Source organism: Hemibagrus wyckioides, linkage group LG20, assembly GCF_019097595.1.
Source record: "Hemibagrus wyckioides isolate EC202008001 linkage group LG20, SWU_Hwy_1.0, whole genome shotgun sequence".
Taxonomy (NCBI): domain Eukaryota; kingdom Metazoa; phylum Chordata; class Actinopteri; order Siluriformes; family Bagridae; genus Hemibagrus; species Hemibagrus wyckioides.
The window spans coordinates 19,763,021-19,779,095 of record NC_080729.1 but is presented as its reverse complement, the minus strand read 5'-3'; the positions used below and the strand labels follow the sequence as shown (position 1 = coordinate 19,779,095).

At 41.0% G+C, this 16,075-nt stretch overlaps 1 protein-coding gene across 2 annotated transcripts; it reads right to left on the bottom strand.

Moving 5' to 3' along the window:
- Positions 1–1,655: 1,655 nt before the first annotated feature.
- scinlb (scinderin like b) lies at positions 1,656–15,425 on the bottom strand. 2 transcript variants are annotated; one of them, XM_058418492.1, is made up of 17 exons: positions 15,248–15,425; positions 12,847–13,032; positions 10,253–10,407; positions 8,869–9,030; positions 8,586–8,735; positions 8,392–8,481; positions 7,570–7,702; positions 7,337–7,425; positions 6,616–6,831; positions 5,876–6,009; positions 5,681–5,771; positions 4,811–4,981; positions 4,540–4,714; positions 3,238–3,353; positions 3,046–3,123; positions 2,705–2,765; positions 1,656–2,249 (listed from the first exon to the last, which is right to left on the bottom strand). In XM_058418492.1, exons 2-17 carry the CDS (start codon positions 13,025–13,027, stop codon positions 2,089–2,091), a joined length of 2,163 nt encoding a protein of 720 aa, XP_058274475.1. In that variant the 5' UTR covers positions 13,028–13,032; positions 15,248–15,425; the 3' UTR covers positions 1,656–2,088. The 2 variants fall into 2 exon arrangements, with proteins under 2 accessions (XP_058274475.1, XP_058274476.1); XM_058418493.1 differs by lacking the exon at positions 15,248–15,425 and adding an exon at positions 14,539–14,688.
- Positions 15,426–16,075: the final 650 nt, after the last annotated feature.

Sequence of the window (16,075 nt, the reverse complement as noted above, 5' to 3'; positions counted from 1 at the left end):
TCATAGCTCAGGATTGTATTAATGCATTCGTTGCGATACATTATCACTTCTATTGAAACAGCTCGTTCATAGGGACCCTTATGTTATGTAAACCACAGCGCTGTTGAGCTCTGGACTTTGATTGGTCAGAAGGTGTTGATATTAATTCTCTATAGCATCAGCTCTGACCATTGCATAGGATTATATTAATGCACTCGTTCTGATGCGTTATCTTTTCTATAGCAACTTGATCACAGGGACGTTTATTTTGTTTATACCACATAGCTGTTGAGCTCTGGACTGTGATTGGTCAGAAGGTGTTGGTTAATTCTCAAGAACAGCAGCTCTGACCATAACATAGGATTATATTAATGCGCTCGTTCTGATACGTAATCGTTTCTATAGCAACAACTCGGTCATAGGGCTCTTCATGTTGTTTATACCACAGCACTGTTGAGCTCTGGATTCTGATTGGTCAGAAGGTTGATTAATTCTCTAGCTAGAACAGCAGCGAAGGATCGTATTAAAGCGTTCGTTCTGATACGTTATCATTTCTATAGCAACAGCTCAGTATGGCAGATGCTACACGTTAAATATCTTGGCTCTTTATGGAAGGAGTCTTCAGTTTCGGTGCTTTTTTAACAGTCAGAGGAAAAGCTGCAACATTTAAGACTTTACACTTTGCAGATTCTAACAAATTAAATTCAAGAGAGAGAGAAAAGCTATAAATGAGATCAGGAGTCAAAGTGAGCTAAAAGACTGAAGTAACTGGACTAGAAGCTCATCCTGAGTAAAACAGGAGAATTTTATTAAAGCCAGAAATATAAAACAGTAAAATGTCTTATTTGTAAAGAAAAATATGGATAGAAGGCAGGTCCACTCGCACTTTGGGTCAGAAAACAAGGAAGAAAGAGACAGAAGCCATCCTGGCAGAACTGATCTGGGAGATTGGAAAGACTCCATGTCTGATTTATTGTTTAATATCCTAAAACATTTTGAATTTAACTCATGACTCATGGACTTCATGAATTAAACCCGAACATGCCCTGTTTACTGAAGAGGATCAGAATGTGATAGATGCCTTAAAACACTGCCCTTCCAAAAAAAAAAAGTCACACGCTCTAATATTTCGCTGGACCGCCTTTAGCTTTGATTACGGCATGTATTCGCCGTGGCATCGTTTCCATAAGCTTCTGTGATGTCACAACATTTATTGCATTCATTTTTCGCCAAGATCGTGTATCGATGATGGGAGAGTTGGACCAGTCTTCTCCAGCACATCCCAAAGGTTATCAATGGGGTTAAGGCCTGGACTCTGTGGTGGCCAATCCATGTGTGAAAGTGATGTCTCATGCTCCCTGAACCACTCTTTCACAATTTGAGCCCTGAATCCTGAACACTGCCATCTTGGAATATGCCTGTTCTATCAGGGAGAAGAAAAAATCCATTTGATGGAATAACCTGGTCATTCAGTATATTCAGGTAGTCAGCTGACCACATTCTTTTGGGCACTTAACATTGCTGAACCTAGACCTGACCAAACTGTAGCAAATCCCATATCTATTTGATTTTTTTTTTTTTAGACAGTCAGTGTATTTCTGATGATATTTAGAAACAGAACCCCAAACAACAGCAACCATAATAACACACACCCTTCAGAAATCAAACACACACACTAAATTGTTAAAGTTTATTAAGTATATTTGCGTCTAGCATCTTACACAGTGTTCACCGGAACGTATTTGAGCTAGCTAGCTGCTATTAGATCGCTAGATCGATAACTGGTAAAAATCTGTTATAAAAGCAGGACTTAAGCACCTGGGATCAGACGTGATGTCCGGTGATGAGCGTATCACATCGTTAATCGTTGATATTGTGTAAAGTTTACCAGGAAGTGAGAAACTCAGAGAGATTTTAAACACCAATGTAAAATTAATTTCATGGATATTATTCCAGACTTATTACAGAAAATGAACGTCTGTCATGCTGCATCAGTTTTCTTATGTGAGACAATAATAAAGAGTTAAAAAAGAAAAAATATGTAAAACCGTTTGTGCATCAGTGCCTGCTAAGTGCAAATAGCAGATAGAGCAGATGATGATTGATGGATTAGCATTTAGTGCGGATTTTCTCCAGGGGATTGATGTCCCACATCGTGGGGTCCCAGCACAGGAACCAGCCTGTGAAGGTCGGAGGCTCGTTGCCTTGTTTGATGATGGTGATGGGGATACCGCACCGGCCGGCCGGGTCTGTGGCCACGTAGTCTTTAGCTGTGGAGAGGAGAAGAAGAAAAAGAAGAAGAAGATGATGATGAAGAAGAAGGAGCAGAAGAAGATGATGGAGCAGAAGAAGACAAAGAAAAAGGAGCAGCAGAAGAAGAAGGAGCAGAAGGAGAAGCAGAAGCAGATTAAGCAGAAGAAGAAGGAGCAGAAGAAGACCAATAAGAAGAAGAAGAAAAAGCAGAAGAAGGAGCAGAAGAAGATGAAGAAGGAGCAGAGGAAGGAGCAGAAGAAAAAGAAGCAAAGGAAGAAGGAGCAGAGGAAGGAGCAGAAGAAAAAGGAGGAGGAGAAGAAGGAGCAGAGGAAGGAGCAGAAGAAGGAGCAGAGGAAGGAGCAGAAGAAGAAGACGGAGCAGAAGAAGAAGAAGATCCTGTTATTTATCCATGTTCGGTGTTGTCCCTCAGCACATGTAACACACATCATAGAAATGTTCACAGAAACCTTACCGATTTTTGGAGCTCCGGTCTTCTCCACCTCGTTGGCTTCTTTGCCCACCCACAGGAAGATCTACACATCAGAGTTCCACAGTCAGCTTCACTAAACTTCACACTTGAATGCTTTATCCTGTACACGCTGGATTAAATCTACTCTACTGTCATGTTTATTTCAGCTTCCTGCTTTACTTCATGTCTCTTCCTGGAGATAAAGACCATGTGCTTCATTTTATTTATTTATTTATTTTTTGTTTTTTACATTATATCTCCGCCCACCGGCTCGCATTCTTCTTTTGTTTTTTTCTTTTCTTTCCTGTTTCCAAATTCCTAGAGAACTAGAAGAATTCACTCACCTGATCCCAGGTGTCCAGCAGCATGACATCATCAGTGGCCAAATCAGCCTGGTTGAAGTCGCCAGGAACTTCCTCGACCTGAGAGAAAGGACAGGAAGTGGGAAAAAAATGCAGTAATGAATTTATTGGAGGATACACGTCATACTGTCTCATACATTTCTTCTTAATATTAAGAATTTATTTATTTGTTACCGTGAGCCGGCCGGTCTTGTTGGAGCAGCCGAACAGACGAGCAGGTTTGATGGTGTTCTTCAGAGTTTTGGAAGTCTGATATTCCTTCTTTCCTCCCAGAGCGGCCCAGAATTCCGCTAACAGGAGATTAAAGAGTTAATACTCAGCATTTTTACTTCCAAGTTCATGAAATGACACGTTAAAGGATCGTGGTGGAGCTGGGATTCAAACTCACAACCTTCTTATCAGTAGATTAGCACCTTAACCACTAAGCTACCACATCTCCACACTGTCAGTTCCACTGTCATGCTAATTTTACTTTTGCTTTATACACAGATCAGCCATAACATTATGACCACCTGCCTAACATTGTGTCGGTCCTCCTTTTTTCTGCTAAAACAGCCCTGACCCGTCGAGGCATGGACTCCACAAGATCCCTGAAGGTGTGCTGTGGTATCTGGCACCAAGATGTTAGCAGCAGATCCTTAAAGTCCTGTATATTGGCATCCATCTCGCAACTTACAGGACTTAAAGGATACTTTTGATAGATACTGACCACTGCAGACCGGGAACACCACACAAGAGCTGCAGTTTTGGAGATGCTCTGATCACAGTTTGGCCCTTCGTCAAACTCAAAACTCAAATCCTTACACTTGTCCGTTTCTCCTGCTTCTAACATCAACTTTGAGGACAAAATGTTGACTTGCTGCCTAATATATCCCACCCACTAACAGGTGCCATGATGAGGAGATCATCAGTCTTATTCACTTCACCTGGCACCTGGTCATAATGCTATGGCTGATCGGTGTATAGTGAGATTTTTTAAATGTTTACAACAACAAACAACAAACTACATCTGCCTTAGACTTCCATTAGAAATGAGTTTGGAGTGAAGATCTAAAACGAGTCTTTCAGTGTGTTTTAGATGTGTGTTTTTCCCTCCGTTGGAGAGAAACTGAATTTTCCTGGCTGAAGATGAAATTTTTGCTGCTTTTCAGATGAACAAACACTTTGAGTATCTCAGAAGAGCAGAAATGGGTTTAATATAAAAATTTACTTTGAAGACAGAAACATTTCTGTGGGAAAAAAATGTTTTTTGGATCTTTTCTATGAATATATATTGGCCCTAGTAGGCTAGGGAAAAATAGAAATACTTCTAAAACAATTAGAATAAAGTCCCGAGTGTCTACTTTCAGCACCACTGCGGTGTGACCATCAACATGGTCACTACATAAGACAGACCTCTAGTAAGAAAAAGGAGTTAAAAGAGACAGCGGTCATTTACAGAATGATGTGAGCCAAAAAAAACAAATAATTCCTGACCTGGCTCTTTGCCCTCGGCGACGTCGACGGGTTTCCCTCCCAGGAAACTGACCACGAATTTGGCACCTGTAATTTCCGTGTCGCTGGCACCGACGCCCCGCCACACGAAGAGTGAATTAGGAGACTTCAGGACGAACACGTCGTTGGAGTTGAGCTTGGAGGCACACGGGTTCACCTAGAGAGAGAGGGAGAGAGAGAGAGAGAGAGAGAGGAAGCATGAACCATTTCCATTCAGCTGAAACCTTGAAAGCACGAGACTCCGCCCACTCACCTCAACAGCCCGAGTGGCTTTAGTGGTGCTGGTGCGGACGTGGAAGAGACGTGTGGTTCCCGCCTGCGTCTGTCCTCCTTTACGGGACGTTCCTCCACTGTGGATGATCATGGGCTTTCCTTTAAACAAGCTCATCAGGTGAGGAGGCTCCTGACCCTGAGTGACCCGCACCTGAGCACAAAATATCCAGAAAATAATCCTTTTACTGTTCATTCAGAAAGTCCTTCCTTCATTCCTACCCTTCTTTCTTTCTTTCTTTCTTTCTTTCTTTCTTTCTTTCTTTCTTTCTTTCTTTCTTTCTTTCTTTCTTTCTTCCTGTCTGTCTTTCTTTCTACATCCCTTCCTTCCTTCCTACCTTCCTTCCTGTCTGTCTTTCTTTCTTTCTTTCTTTCTTTCTTTCTTTCTTTCTTTCTTTCTTTCTTTCTTTCTTTCTTTCTTCATTCCTATCTTCTTTCCTTCCATTCTGTCTGTCTTTATTCCTTCATTCCTACCGTTCTTTCTTTCCTTCTTTCTTTCTACATTCCTTCCTTTCTTCCTGTCTGTCTGTCTTTCTTTCTTTCTTTCTTTCTTTCTTTCTTTCTTTCTTTCTTTCTCTACTATTCATTAAGAAAGTCTCTGTGGTGCAGAACATCAGTAATAGTTGCTGTGGGATAAGATTAATATGTAGAATGTGTTTTTTATCCGTAGTTAACCAGGATTCTCAGTGCATTCAGCTGTATTGCATTTAACTGTTAGTTCAACATCGCCCCCTGGTGTTCAGTAGGAAATCTGCATGCCACTATATAACGCTCGTTTGGAGTAACCTTCATGTGTTCACACACAGGTTTGGAAATATAAAACACACACACACACACACACACACACACACACCTGGACAGGAGCTCCGCCCATGGAGTCGTCCAGCTGCACGGTCAGGAAGGCGGAGGTCGCCAGCTCATCCTGAGTGCTCTTTAATCCCTGCCTGAGAGACACAGTCACATTATCAAAACCATGACACGCCACTGAGTTCTCCACTCTGATTGGTCAGAAGGGGTGTGTGGGCGTGATCAGTGTGGACTGACTCACCAGGTGTAGATGATGTGCTGCTCTCGGCAGCCCTGTTTGTAGCTGTACAGAATGATGTAACAGTCGCCTCCGAAGAACTGACCGTAAGAGGCGGGATCCACGGCGACACGAGCTCCGCCCTCCACACGCCAGATCTACACACACACACACAAACACACACACACACAATGATGACTTTCATTCACACATCAATTCATTATTACTTTCTTTTATCCTTCCTTTTTCTATCTATCTATCTATCTATCTATCTATCTATCTATCTATCTGTCTGTCTGTCTGTCTGTCTGTCTGTCTATCTATCTATCTATCTATCTATCTATCTGCATCTATTAATATATTCTTTCATACTTTTTTTCCTCTATGCTTTCTCTTTCTTTCTCTTACTTTTCTTTCATCTTTATAATAATTTATCATTTTTCCTTTGTCATTCCTGTCTTTCTTTTTTTATTCCCATTTTTCATGACCTGTCTTTAGCCATCTTTCTTTCTTTCTTTCTTTCTTTCTTTCTTTCTTTCTTTCTTTCCTTCTCTCTTCATTCCTTCCTTCCTTCCTTCCTTCCTTCCTTCCTTCTTTCTTTCTTTCTTTCTTTCTTCTTACATCCCTACCCTTCCTTCCTTCCTTCCATCCAAACTCAGTCCTCAAGTTCTAAGTCTGTAAATTCCATCACATTTCCTTATCCAGCTTCACACAACTCCAGAACCAAGCAGAACCATCAGGACCAGGAAGAACCTCGTCATTACCTGAACCTTTCCAGATCCGTCGTCCACCATGTTGTGCTGCGCGGCCATGGTCTGGTTGGTGTGCAGCGTGGAGGGGTCGAAGGGAACCTGAGTCACTTGTGCGATCTTGCCAATGGTGTAGGCCTTTCTGGGGCCCGTCGTCTGGTCCTTATCCATCCAGTTAGAGAAGAACTGCTTGAAGAGAGTCGTCTCGCCCCCTGCAGGCAGCACCTGGATCTGCAGGCACACGAGCACAAAGATTACACCGTAATAAAGCTGTAACACGGGATCAGAAACATTTTATTATTCAATTATTTTAATGTTAATAATAAATCACTGTTTCATCATAAACATATGCAAATGTTTGCTGTAACACTGTGCTGTAAAAAGTAGAAAGAGTTTAATGTTTTGGTTAGAATAAAAATGTTCTTTTAAGTCTATTGTGCGTGTGTCTGTGTGTGTGTGTGTTTTAATCCTTCAGAAGAAAATATATATTTTTATTAAAAAATAATAACTTGGATGGAATAGAATTTACAGAGAATTTTTCTCAATTAAAATATAATTTTTTATAATAATTATAATAATTTATCATTTTTATCAATTAAGAAATAATTAAATAATTGCTTTATAATTTGTACAAAAGTCTCCAGAATCAGAAAAAAAATTAAAATAAGGATTAAAAAATTATATAAATCTCATGTTGTATTTATTTAGAGCGTTTTTCCGCGAGGATGCAGCATACCTGTGTTTCATTGGAATAATTCTTCTCCTTAATGAACTCCTGAGCCACTTTCATGGCAGCTTTGCGCTCCTCCGTGTTAGCGTTCGGACCTGAGAGTGAAACATGCAACAAAATAAACAAACAAACAAACAAAATTCCGCCGTGTTTTTTAACTAATAAAAATGCTAACAGCGCGTCCTGAAGTGTTTTAGCGCTTTCATCGCTGTATCACGCGACACAGACGTTATCATCACCTTTCCACACAAACACGTTGCCATCCACGCCGTTGTCCAGGATGAAGCAGTCATCAGGGGACAGCATCTCCTGCTTGAACGGACTGGAAGGAGCCACCACAGAGGTCTTCATGCAGCCAGTGGCGTCGGAGATCTGTGTGGGATTATTAGGATGGGGTTATAATGGTGGAATTAACCGAGTGGGATTATTAGAGCTGTGTTATTATCATTTATTATAAGATTACTGGAATGAGATTATTTATGTAGGATAAATTAGAATAATAGAGCAAGATTATGTGAGTGGGATTATTTGAGTGGGATTACTGAAATAGGATTATTTGAGTGGGATTACTGAAATAGGATTATTTGAGTGGGATTACTGAAACAGGATTATTTGAGTGGGATTACTGAAACAGGATTATTTGAGTTGGATTACTGAAACAGGATTATTCAAGTGGGATTACTGAAATAGGATTATTTGAGTGGGATTATTTGAGTGGGACTATCTGAGTGGGATTACTGAAACAGCATTATTTGAGTGATATTAGAGTGGGAGTATTCTAGTGAGATTATTCAACTCTAACTATACAAGTGGGATTATTAGCGTGATATCACTGAGATAAGATAATTTGAGTGATATTAGACTGAGATTATTGGATTACTGGAGCAGGATTATTCAAGTGGGATTATTTGAGTGGAACTACAGACTGGGATTAATGAAATAGGATTATTCGAATAGGACTATCATAGCGGGATTATTCGACTGGGATTTCTCACTGCTGGAGCAGACTGTTTACTGGTTGAAGTGTATCATGGTCGAAGTGTGTGGAGGTTCTGCCTTACCAGGTACAACACTCCCTTTTTCTTGTTGGATGTCTCGACCTTCTCGTCATCAGGTGTGGCAGGAGCGATGCTCGTTTTGGGGCCGAGAACCTGGAGGAGATTAAGAACATGAGAGTGTTTTCAGAGACACACACACACACATACACACACAAAGTATTTGTATTCTTTTTTCTTTCTATCTCTAATCTTCTCACATCAATAAGCTCCTGGGGTTCTGAACCTTCCTCCACTATGGACACCTTGGCTCTTCCGCTGCGCTCGTTATCACGGATGTCGATGGCCACCTGAGACGCCTTCACCATCTCAAAGCGGTTACACTCGCTGCCGATCCACTGGTAGATGTCCTGCACAAGAAGGCAAAGTTAGACTCTAATGCTATAAAAAATAAAAAGGTAAAAAATGAGTCTTTGAAGCAGTCTAGAAATCAGAGTCCCTTCTCTTCCTGAGAGGAAGTGCAGTCGAGGACGTGGACGTTACCTGTCCCAGGTCCACGATGAAGCAGTCACCCTTATTAAAGCTGGACCAGGACATGTTGACTTCAGTGGCTCTGATCGCTCTCCGGCCCTTCACATGCAGCAAACGCTTCACACTCACTTGGTTAGTCACCACGTGATGGAAACCAGATGCAACACCACCTTTCTGTAGCGAGAGAGAGAGAGAGTGACAGAGAGACAGAAGGAGCAGAAGACGAAAAGATTAATTCACATTGTACAGCCTTTTCTCAATCTGCATATTACAGAAGAAAGTGTGGCCTCAGAGAAGGGGTGTGCCCTCTCTACTGGTCTGTCACACAGAGAGCAGGGAGTGGCCTTTGTAGCTGTCTGTTTCAGCAAAGGAGACATAGACTTTAACCTAAATGAGGCATGGCCTCTGTGTCAGTCACAGTAAAGGAGGTGTGGCCTCTGTGTCAGTCACAGTAAAGGAGGTGTGGCCTCTGTGTCAGTCACAGTAAAGGAGGTGTGGCCTCTGTGTCAGTCACAGTTAAGGAGGCATGGCCTCTGTGTCAGTCACAGTACAGAAGGTATGGCTGCTATGTCAGTGACAGTTAAGGAGGCGTGGCCTCTGTGTGTCAGTCACAGTTAAAGAGGTGTAGCATCTCCATACAGATTTCTACAGTTACACAGGTAAAATTGGACCCTACTGAACAAAATGTCTTCCATGATCATCTATTAATCCACACACTGAATTATCTCTTAAACACGGACACAAATTTCCGCTCGCCGCCGAACAAAGACGACAACAAACACACCGCTGAAGCAGATTTTCCAGCATCCTCACCATCCTCCACGAGACAAAGCCGAGCCGTTCTGTCATTCTAAGTGCTCTGAAAAACGGGTTAAAAATAAAGACTAGAAGAACACAGAGGGTTTATCGAGCTGCAGGAAATGAAAAACAGAGGCGCTTTTCTGAGTCGAGGTCAGTAAACATACTGCGGTAATGAAATTGGTGTGTTGTGTTGGAAAGAATGTGCAACTGAAGTACTGAAGTGCCTCATAATTGTTTCTTCACATGGTCTCTCTCTCTCTCTCTCTCTGCACATGAACATCACATCTCCATGGACACACACACACATATACACACACTCACACACACACACACTATATACTGCATAAAATCAGCAAAAGTTGCTTTAATGTTAAAGTACAAATTAAAATCAGAAGGTAGAAATGTGTTTACATTTTTTAATGGAAAACGTTTGTGATTGGTCGCCTGACATGTCAATCTAACGGGATATTTCTGTGAAAGTGGGCGGGACTTGGCTTGACTTTTATAAAGAAACGTACCAGATTAAGACTGATACCGTTTGTGAGAAAACCCCTTGTTTGTGGAGGCTTTGTGAAAAGCATCATCTAACGCACACCTGATACTTAATGCCGGACTTGAAGTATCCCAGGAAGTTGACAGATTCCTTATTCTGGACCTCACGGAACTGCACCGGACCGCCACCCAGATGGTCGTCCAGCTGCACGGCAAAGATGGCCGCCGCTCCACTCTCGTCCTGCGAGCACTCACCTCCTGTAAAAAGAAATCATCAGAAGAGAGCAGGAGGGTGTTTAGGGTGCAGGTTTTAAACAAAAACGTAAAAAAAACATGGAAAAACATCACCAGAACCTCAGCCTCGTCTTCATTAACAGTGAATCCTCACCAGGATTATATAATCTGAGTTGCATGGTGAATTAGAGATTGTGTAAACCATGCTCCTGCAGATTAATGCTGGGAATACTAACTCATTCCAGTGAATCAGATCTTTTGAATCAGTTTGCTGACAGGAGTCGACTCACTCAGCTTTCAAAGATTCGATTCATTTGATTCTGAACCAGAGACACTATGGCATTATGATATTGTTTCCTGACCATGAAAATTACAGCCAATAACACTTTAACTTTCAAAAAGAATATTGTGCAAAATATATCAGAGAAGCTCACCCAAAACGGTTGTTCCAAATTGACTCCTCACTCATACAGGCCGAGTCTGGACCAAAATCCGAGCAAAATATAAACTAATGAATCATTTACAGTTACAGAACCATCACATCTGCTAGTGTCGGTTCTCTAAGCTCACCTAAAAGAGTTGATTCAAAGAGTCGACTCATCTGTAAACGACTCATCACTCGTACAAACTGAGTCTGGACCAAAATTTGAGCAAAATATAAAATAATAAATCATTTACAGTGACAGAACCATCACATCTGCTAGTGTCTGCTCTCAAAGCTCAATTGAAAGAGCCTATTCAAAGAGTCATCTCATTTGTAAACGACTCACAAGGGTCGACTCATTTACAAACAACTCATCACTTGTACAGACCAAGTCTGGACCAAAATTTGAGGAAAATATAAACTAATGAATCATTAACAGTTACAGAGTCGTCACATCTGCTAGTGTCTGCTCTCGAAGCTCACCTAAAAGAATCAATTCAAAGAGTCGACTCATCTGTAAATGACTCATCACTCGTCCAAACCGAGTCTGGACCAAAATCTGAGCAAAATATAAACTAAATGAATCATTCACACCTTTATGACCCTGACCAGGATAATGCAGTTACTAAAGACTGCTAAATGAACTCAGTCTCAGAACACATCACATCACACCCGTGACTCGGATCATAACAATGGAAATGTTTTGTGTTTTTTTTTTGTCTGAACTGTTCCTTTAAGACCTCAGAGCTGTGGAACCACACTGGGACATGCCAGGAAGAAGAAAACTTGGCCGGATTTGTTTATGGAGTTATAAAAACCACATGGCAACCCTGAGAAAAGACATGCAGGGAAGTTAGGAAAATTTCCACTCTGGATGATATTTCGGGTAATGCTGAGCGTCCATGGACTTGGACACACACACACACACATACACACACACACACTGCACAAAAGAAGTAAATAAGTAAAGTCTACAAAGTGGAGAACAGAACAACATTAAAGACCAAAAACCCAAGAACCAGTTCTGCTTTCTGCTGTGTGGGATTTCTAATGGATGAGTCACAGAAGAAGAACTTCGGTTGCGGTCATTAAGATTCCCACGACATGGACAGTAAATCGTTGTATCGTCTTGTGTGAAGGAGATTGAGAAGCTTGTGTACTCGAGAAGAAAAGGGAAGGAAAAATAACATGGACACTGAGTAGGCGTTAGACGAGAACGAGGTCTGAAATGGGATTCTAAGCTGCTGAAATCTCGATTCTGACCGACGAGGCGAATCATTTTCTAGAACATCGGCGTTGATAGTAGCGTAGCTGCAAGTCGCAAGTTTATATATAATTTATGAGCTTGTTGTGAAATGATTTACATTTAAAAAATTTTTTTTAAATCTCGGTATGGTGAAGCGCTTTATATTTTAACATGTATAAAAGACGTCTCCAGTTTTGTAATATTCAGATGTAAAGCTGTAGGTTTAAGGTTCCCACCGTTCTGTATAGAGTTTGTGGTTTTATGTTTTTGTAGTAACATGACAACATGACAAAGAGAGAGAGAAAAAAAGAGAGGCTGATGACTGTTTATAGCTGCGTGAGAATGCGAGAATGGTAACTAACTTGTTTTGTGGATCAACTTGTTCCATAAAATGAAATGTAACTATAAACGGATAAAAAATATGTTGCTTGATGAACCAAACCTTGTTCTTGTGCTCTGGAACATCTTTGAGAGAGAAAAGCACACAGCTTATATCTGAACAGATCACGGTGTCCTAAACTGAAACATTGGAGGCGGATTAAAGTAACACCATAAAACTAGCGAGCGAACCACTTCCTCCTTCAGGAGGACGAGTTTCACCATGAGCAATCAGTTTTGCAAGTGTGTTGTAATTACTCGCTAATTTACCAAAAGCAGCCACTTTGTCTCAGAAGATGTGATGTGATGTGATGTATTTTCGAAAGCTGCTCCCCAAAAAATAGTTCACTCACACTGCTGCTGCAACCTGCAACCACATCTGGAGCACGGCTGGAGACAGAGTAACGCCACTCACCTATCCATATGTGGATGTAGTAGGATGGTGCGGGCGTGGTGTACAGCAGCAGGTAGGCGTCTCCGGTGTAGAAGCTACCATGCAGGTTCTTGGGAACAGGTTTGAGGTCCATGTTCTCTATACGCCAAATCTGCAGACCAGTGGTCTTCCCAGCCGAAGCAAACTCCTTGTGGGCCACCATGATGCCTGCAACAGGAAGAACAGGGTTAAACAGCAGACATCCGGGTGTGTCCATCTCTGAAATAAGAGTTAGCTGGAGCTGGACATTTGAAAAGGACAGATTTAACATGAACTGGTAAAGAGCAGATCAGTCTGCGTTCATGCTAAACATGTGGCTTTGAAGGGAAAAAGAAGGAAGGAAGGAAGGAAGGAAGGAAGGAAGGAAGATTTTCATCCTTTGTAGATCAAGACACTGGAAGCACCAAGTGTGTATCTCAATAAACTGTAAAAACAAACAAACAAAAACAAAATCCAGTCTTCAATTTTATTGACATAGATCACTAACGAACAAACCAGAGGGAGAAAAACTCCCTGAGGAGACATGAGGAAGAAACTTTCAGGGGAACTGGGCTCAAAATGGAGTAATCCAGATCCAGATTACTGATAACGAGCATAAGTGCATTTTCCCCATCCCGTGTTGTTCAGTATTCTGATGTCTTCAGTATGTTGATGTCTTGCCTGACCTCAATACGCAAGCTATTGTGTGATGACTTCCTGTTACAATAACTGTATCAGTAGCAACTTCACCCCTTGCAATAATCAACCACCCGAACAGTCCTGGGTCGAACATCTCTAACTGTGCTGAAGAAGCTGCAGCCTTCATTAGCTTTACAAAGGCACATAAACATAAACTCTTTGACAAACTGATTAACCGAGCCTTCAGGATCTTCTAAAAGCTTCATGAGTCAAGATTCAAAAGATCTCATGAGTCAGAGCTCTAAGAAAAATGCTTGGGCCCCGCTGACTCGCTTCTGTCTGCCCAATGGTTACTGGCATCCTTAGGCTCCAAAACAAACAAGGCTATTTAGGATAAATGATGAATTTAAATACAAAACTGGGTTCCACTAATTACTCTTCAGAGCTGATTGAGAACTTTAACAGAACATTTGACAGAAAATCTAAAAAATTTACATCATACTGCTCTAAAAACAGCATTCCTAAAATATTCTGCTGCAGTAACGTTATTGGAACGTTGCAACAATGTTGTAGGAATGTTATACAGCAACTTGTTATGCCATTATTGAGTGCGTTCTTTTAACAGAACTCCTCTGTTGTGGGATTCTACATTGAGATTTCTCTCAGGAAAAAAGTCAAAGCTCATCAGATGGTTCTCAGAGGAACCTAAGCACAATTTTTAATATTGGGAACTCTTTCAGGAACCGCAATTTGTGCATTTCGGCTAAAATATATCTGTAAAATGTGTTTTAGACACTTCTGCATTAAAAAAACAACAACATATGAACAACATATGTAAAATAACAACCTGATGATCATGTACTAACCGTGTGGGCTCTATATAAAATGGTGTTGCTGTGGTTATTCATATCCTTCCCCTTTCTGTCTCTGTCTCTCAGAAGACAGAGATCGAACCCTCCTAAAATTTTACTATTTTTATTAGATTATTGGATAAAATTTAAAAAGATATCAAAACATATGATTTGTTTAAAGAAATGCACTGTAAAGAATACTTACAATTAGTGAGCAAATTCTCCAAATGTAAAATGCTGGGTAGATTTGCACAGACTAAGTAATACAAGCTGTATTAGAGAGATCGGGTGTTTCCGGAAAAATGCACGGAAAATGTCGAAGCTGTGATGGGGGGGGTTCTCGTTTACTCTTACTACTTAGTTATTCAACACACGCACACACACACACACACACGCACACACACTCTTTTTAAAAGTTTTATACCTCCACGAACATCATTTTGGGTTCAGAAAACTAAACTTAAGAACCCAGAAGTGTGCGACAGAGGAGCTCGCGCAGAAACGGACCGGATTTTTTCCCCCTGCATCATTGCAGTATAACACAGTCCCGTTTCTCTCAGGACAGTATTTTTTTCCGCTAAACTTTATCTTTCCAGTTAATCCGGAAAAGCCCTCGATTTAACTCAGGACAAAGAAGTGAAATCCGCCCTAACACGGGAAATGAGATTTCGTGTTAAATACCACACACGGAATTTCACACGCGCGTGCCAACGTGAGCCAGCCTGGAAACCAGTTGCAAACTTCCATGCATGAGAAGGAGAAGAAAAAGAAGGAGATGATGATTAACTATGTGCTGTGGACCCTCCTCAGCACTATGGAGCTTTGCACATAACCGATGCAATCTCAAATCTAACACGACCTCCAGTTTGTCCATGCATTAAAACTATTTTATTTCATAAAAAAAAAATCCTTACCTTGATTAGTTTTGCAGAAAGAGAAGGAGTAGATGGATAGAGAGAGCCTGAGCGGAGCAGTTTGGGCTGTACGGTTTCCTGTCCAAACTGACACACACACACTTCTGTACACACTATAAGCTCAAACACACTCCTGACATGGAGAGGCGTGTATATTAGTCTGATGATCTAAACCTGTTACACAAATCAGCAAAGCTGCACGAGCAAATATGCCTTTTATGCCACACACACACCCACCCACCCACCCACCCACACACACACACACACACACTATAATGCATATAACATTTAAAGGCCAGTATATTATATTTTTTGTTGCATTTGACAGGCTGTGTGTATTATTTATGATGCAGTGTGTGTGTGTGTGCAACACAAAGCCACATCTAAAGCAAATATTTGGACAGTAAAGCATAATTAATGCTGCTCCATGCACAAGGATAATAGATCATTCTTTACACACAGACACATGTAATCCAGCTGCATAGTGCATAGGGAGCTTTCTGTAGTGTTAAGGAAATATATATAGTATATAAATAAATAAATAAAATAAAAATGTTTGCTTTTATTTTAGTACAGGCCGTTTAAATCCCCCCAATCCTTTCTGTTGATACAAAACCATACTTTTCTGGAACTATTTGCTCAGAAAGGAGGTTGATAAATTACAGGTTTTATGCTAACACGACACGCCCCTTTAGGATTCAGAACAGAAAGACTGTTATTTAGTTATGTTTTTCGCAATGTTCTTTAAAAACTATTTTAACAAGAAAACTCTATTTTTCATACAACGACAGTGATCTTTTAATTCGCCCCGTCATGGAGCGGGGCTAC

Bases quoted from the DNA above. Each gene is read 5' to 3' on its own strand.
- scinlb (XM_058418492.1), bottom strand. From the start codon at position 13,027: ATGGTGGCCCACAAGGAGTTTGCTTCGGCTGGGAAGACCACTGGTCTG. The intron at 4,982-5,680 runs GTGTGTGTGTGT...TTTTGTGCTCAG, and splicing joins TGGGCGGAGCTCCTGTCCAG to GTGCGGGTCACTCAGGGTCA. The intron at 4,715-4,810 runs GTGAGTGGGCGG...CTCTCTCTCTAG, and splicing joins AAGCCACTCGGGCTGTTGAG to GTGAACCCGTGTGCCTCCAA.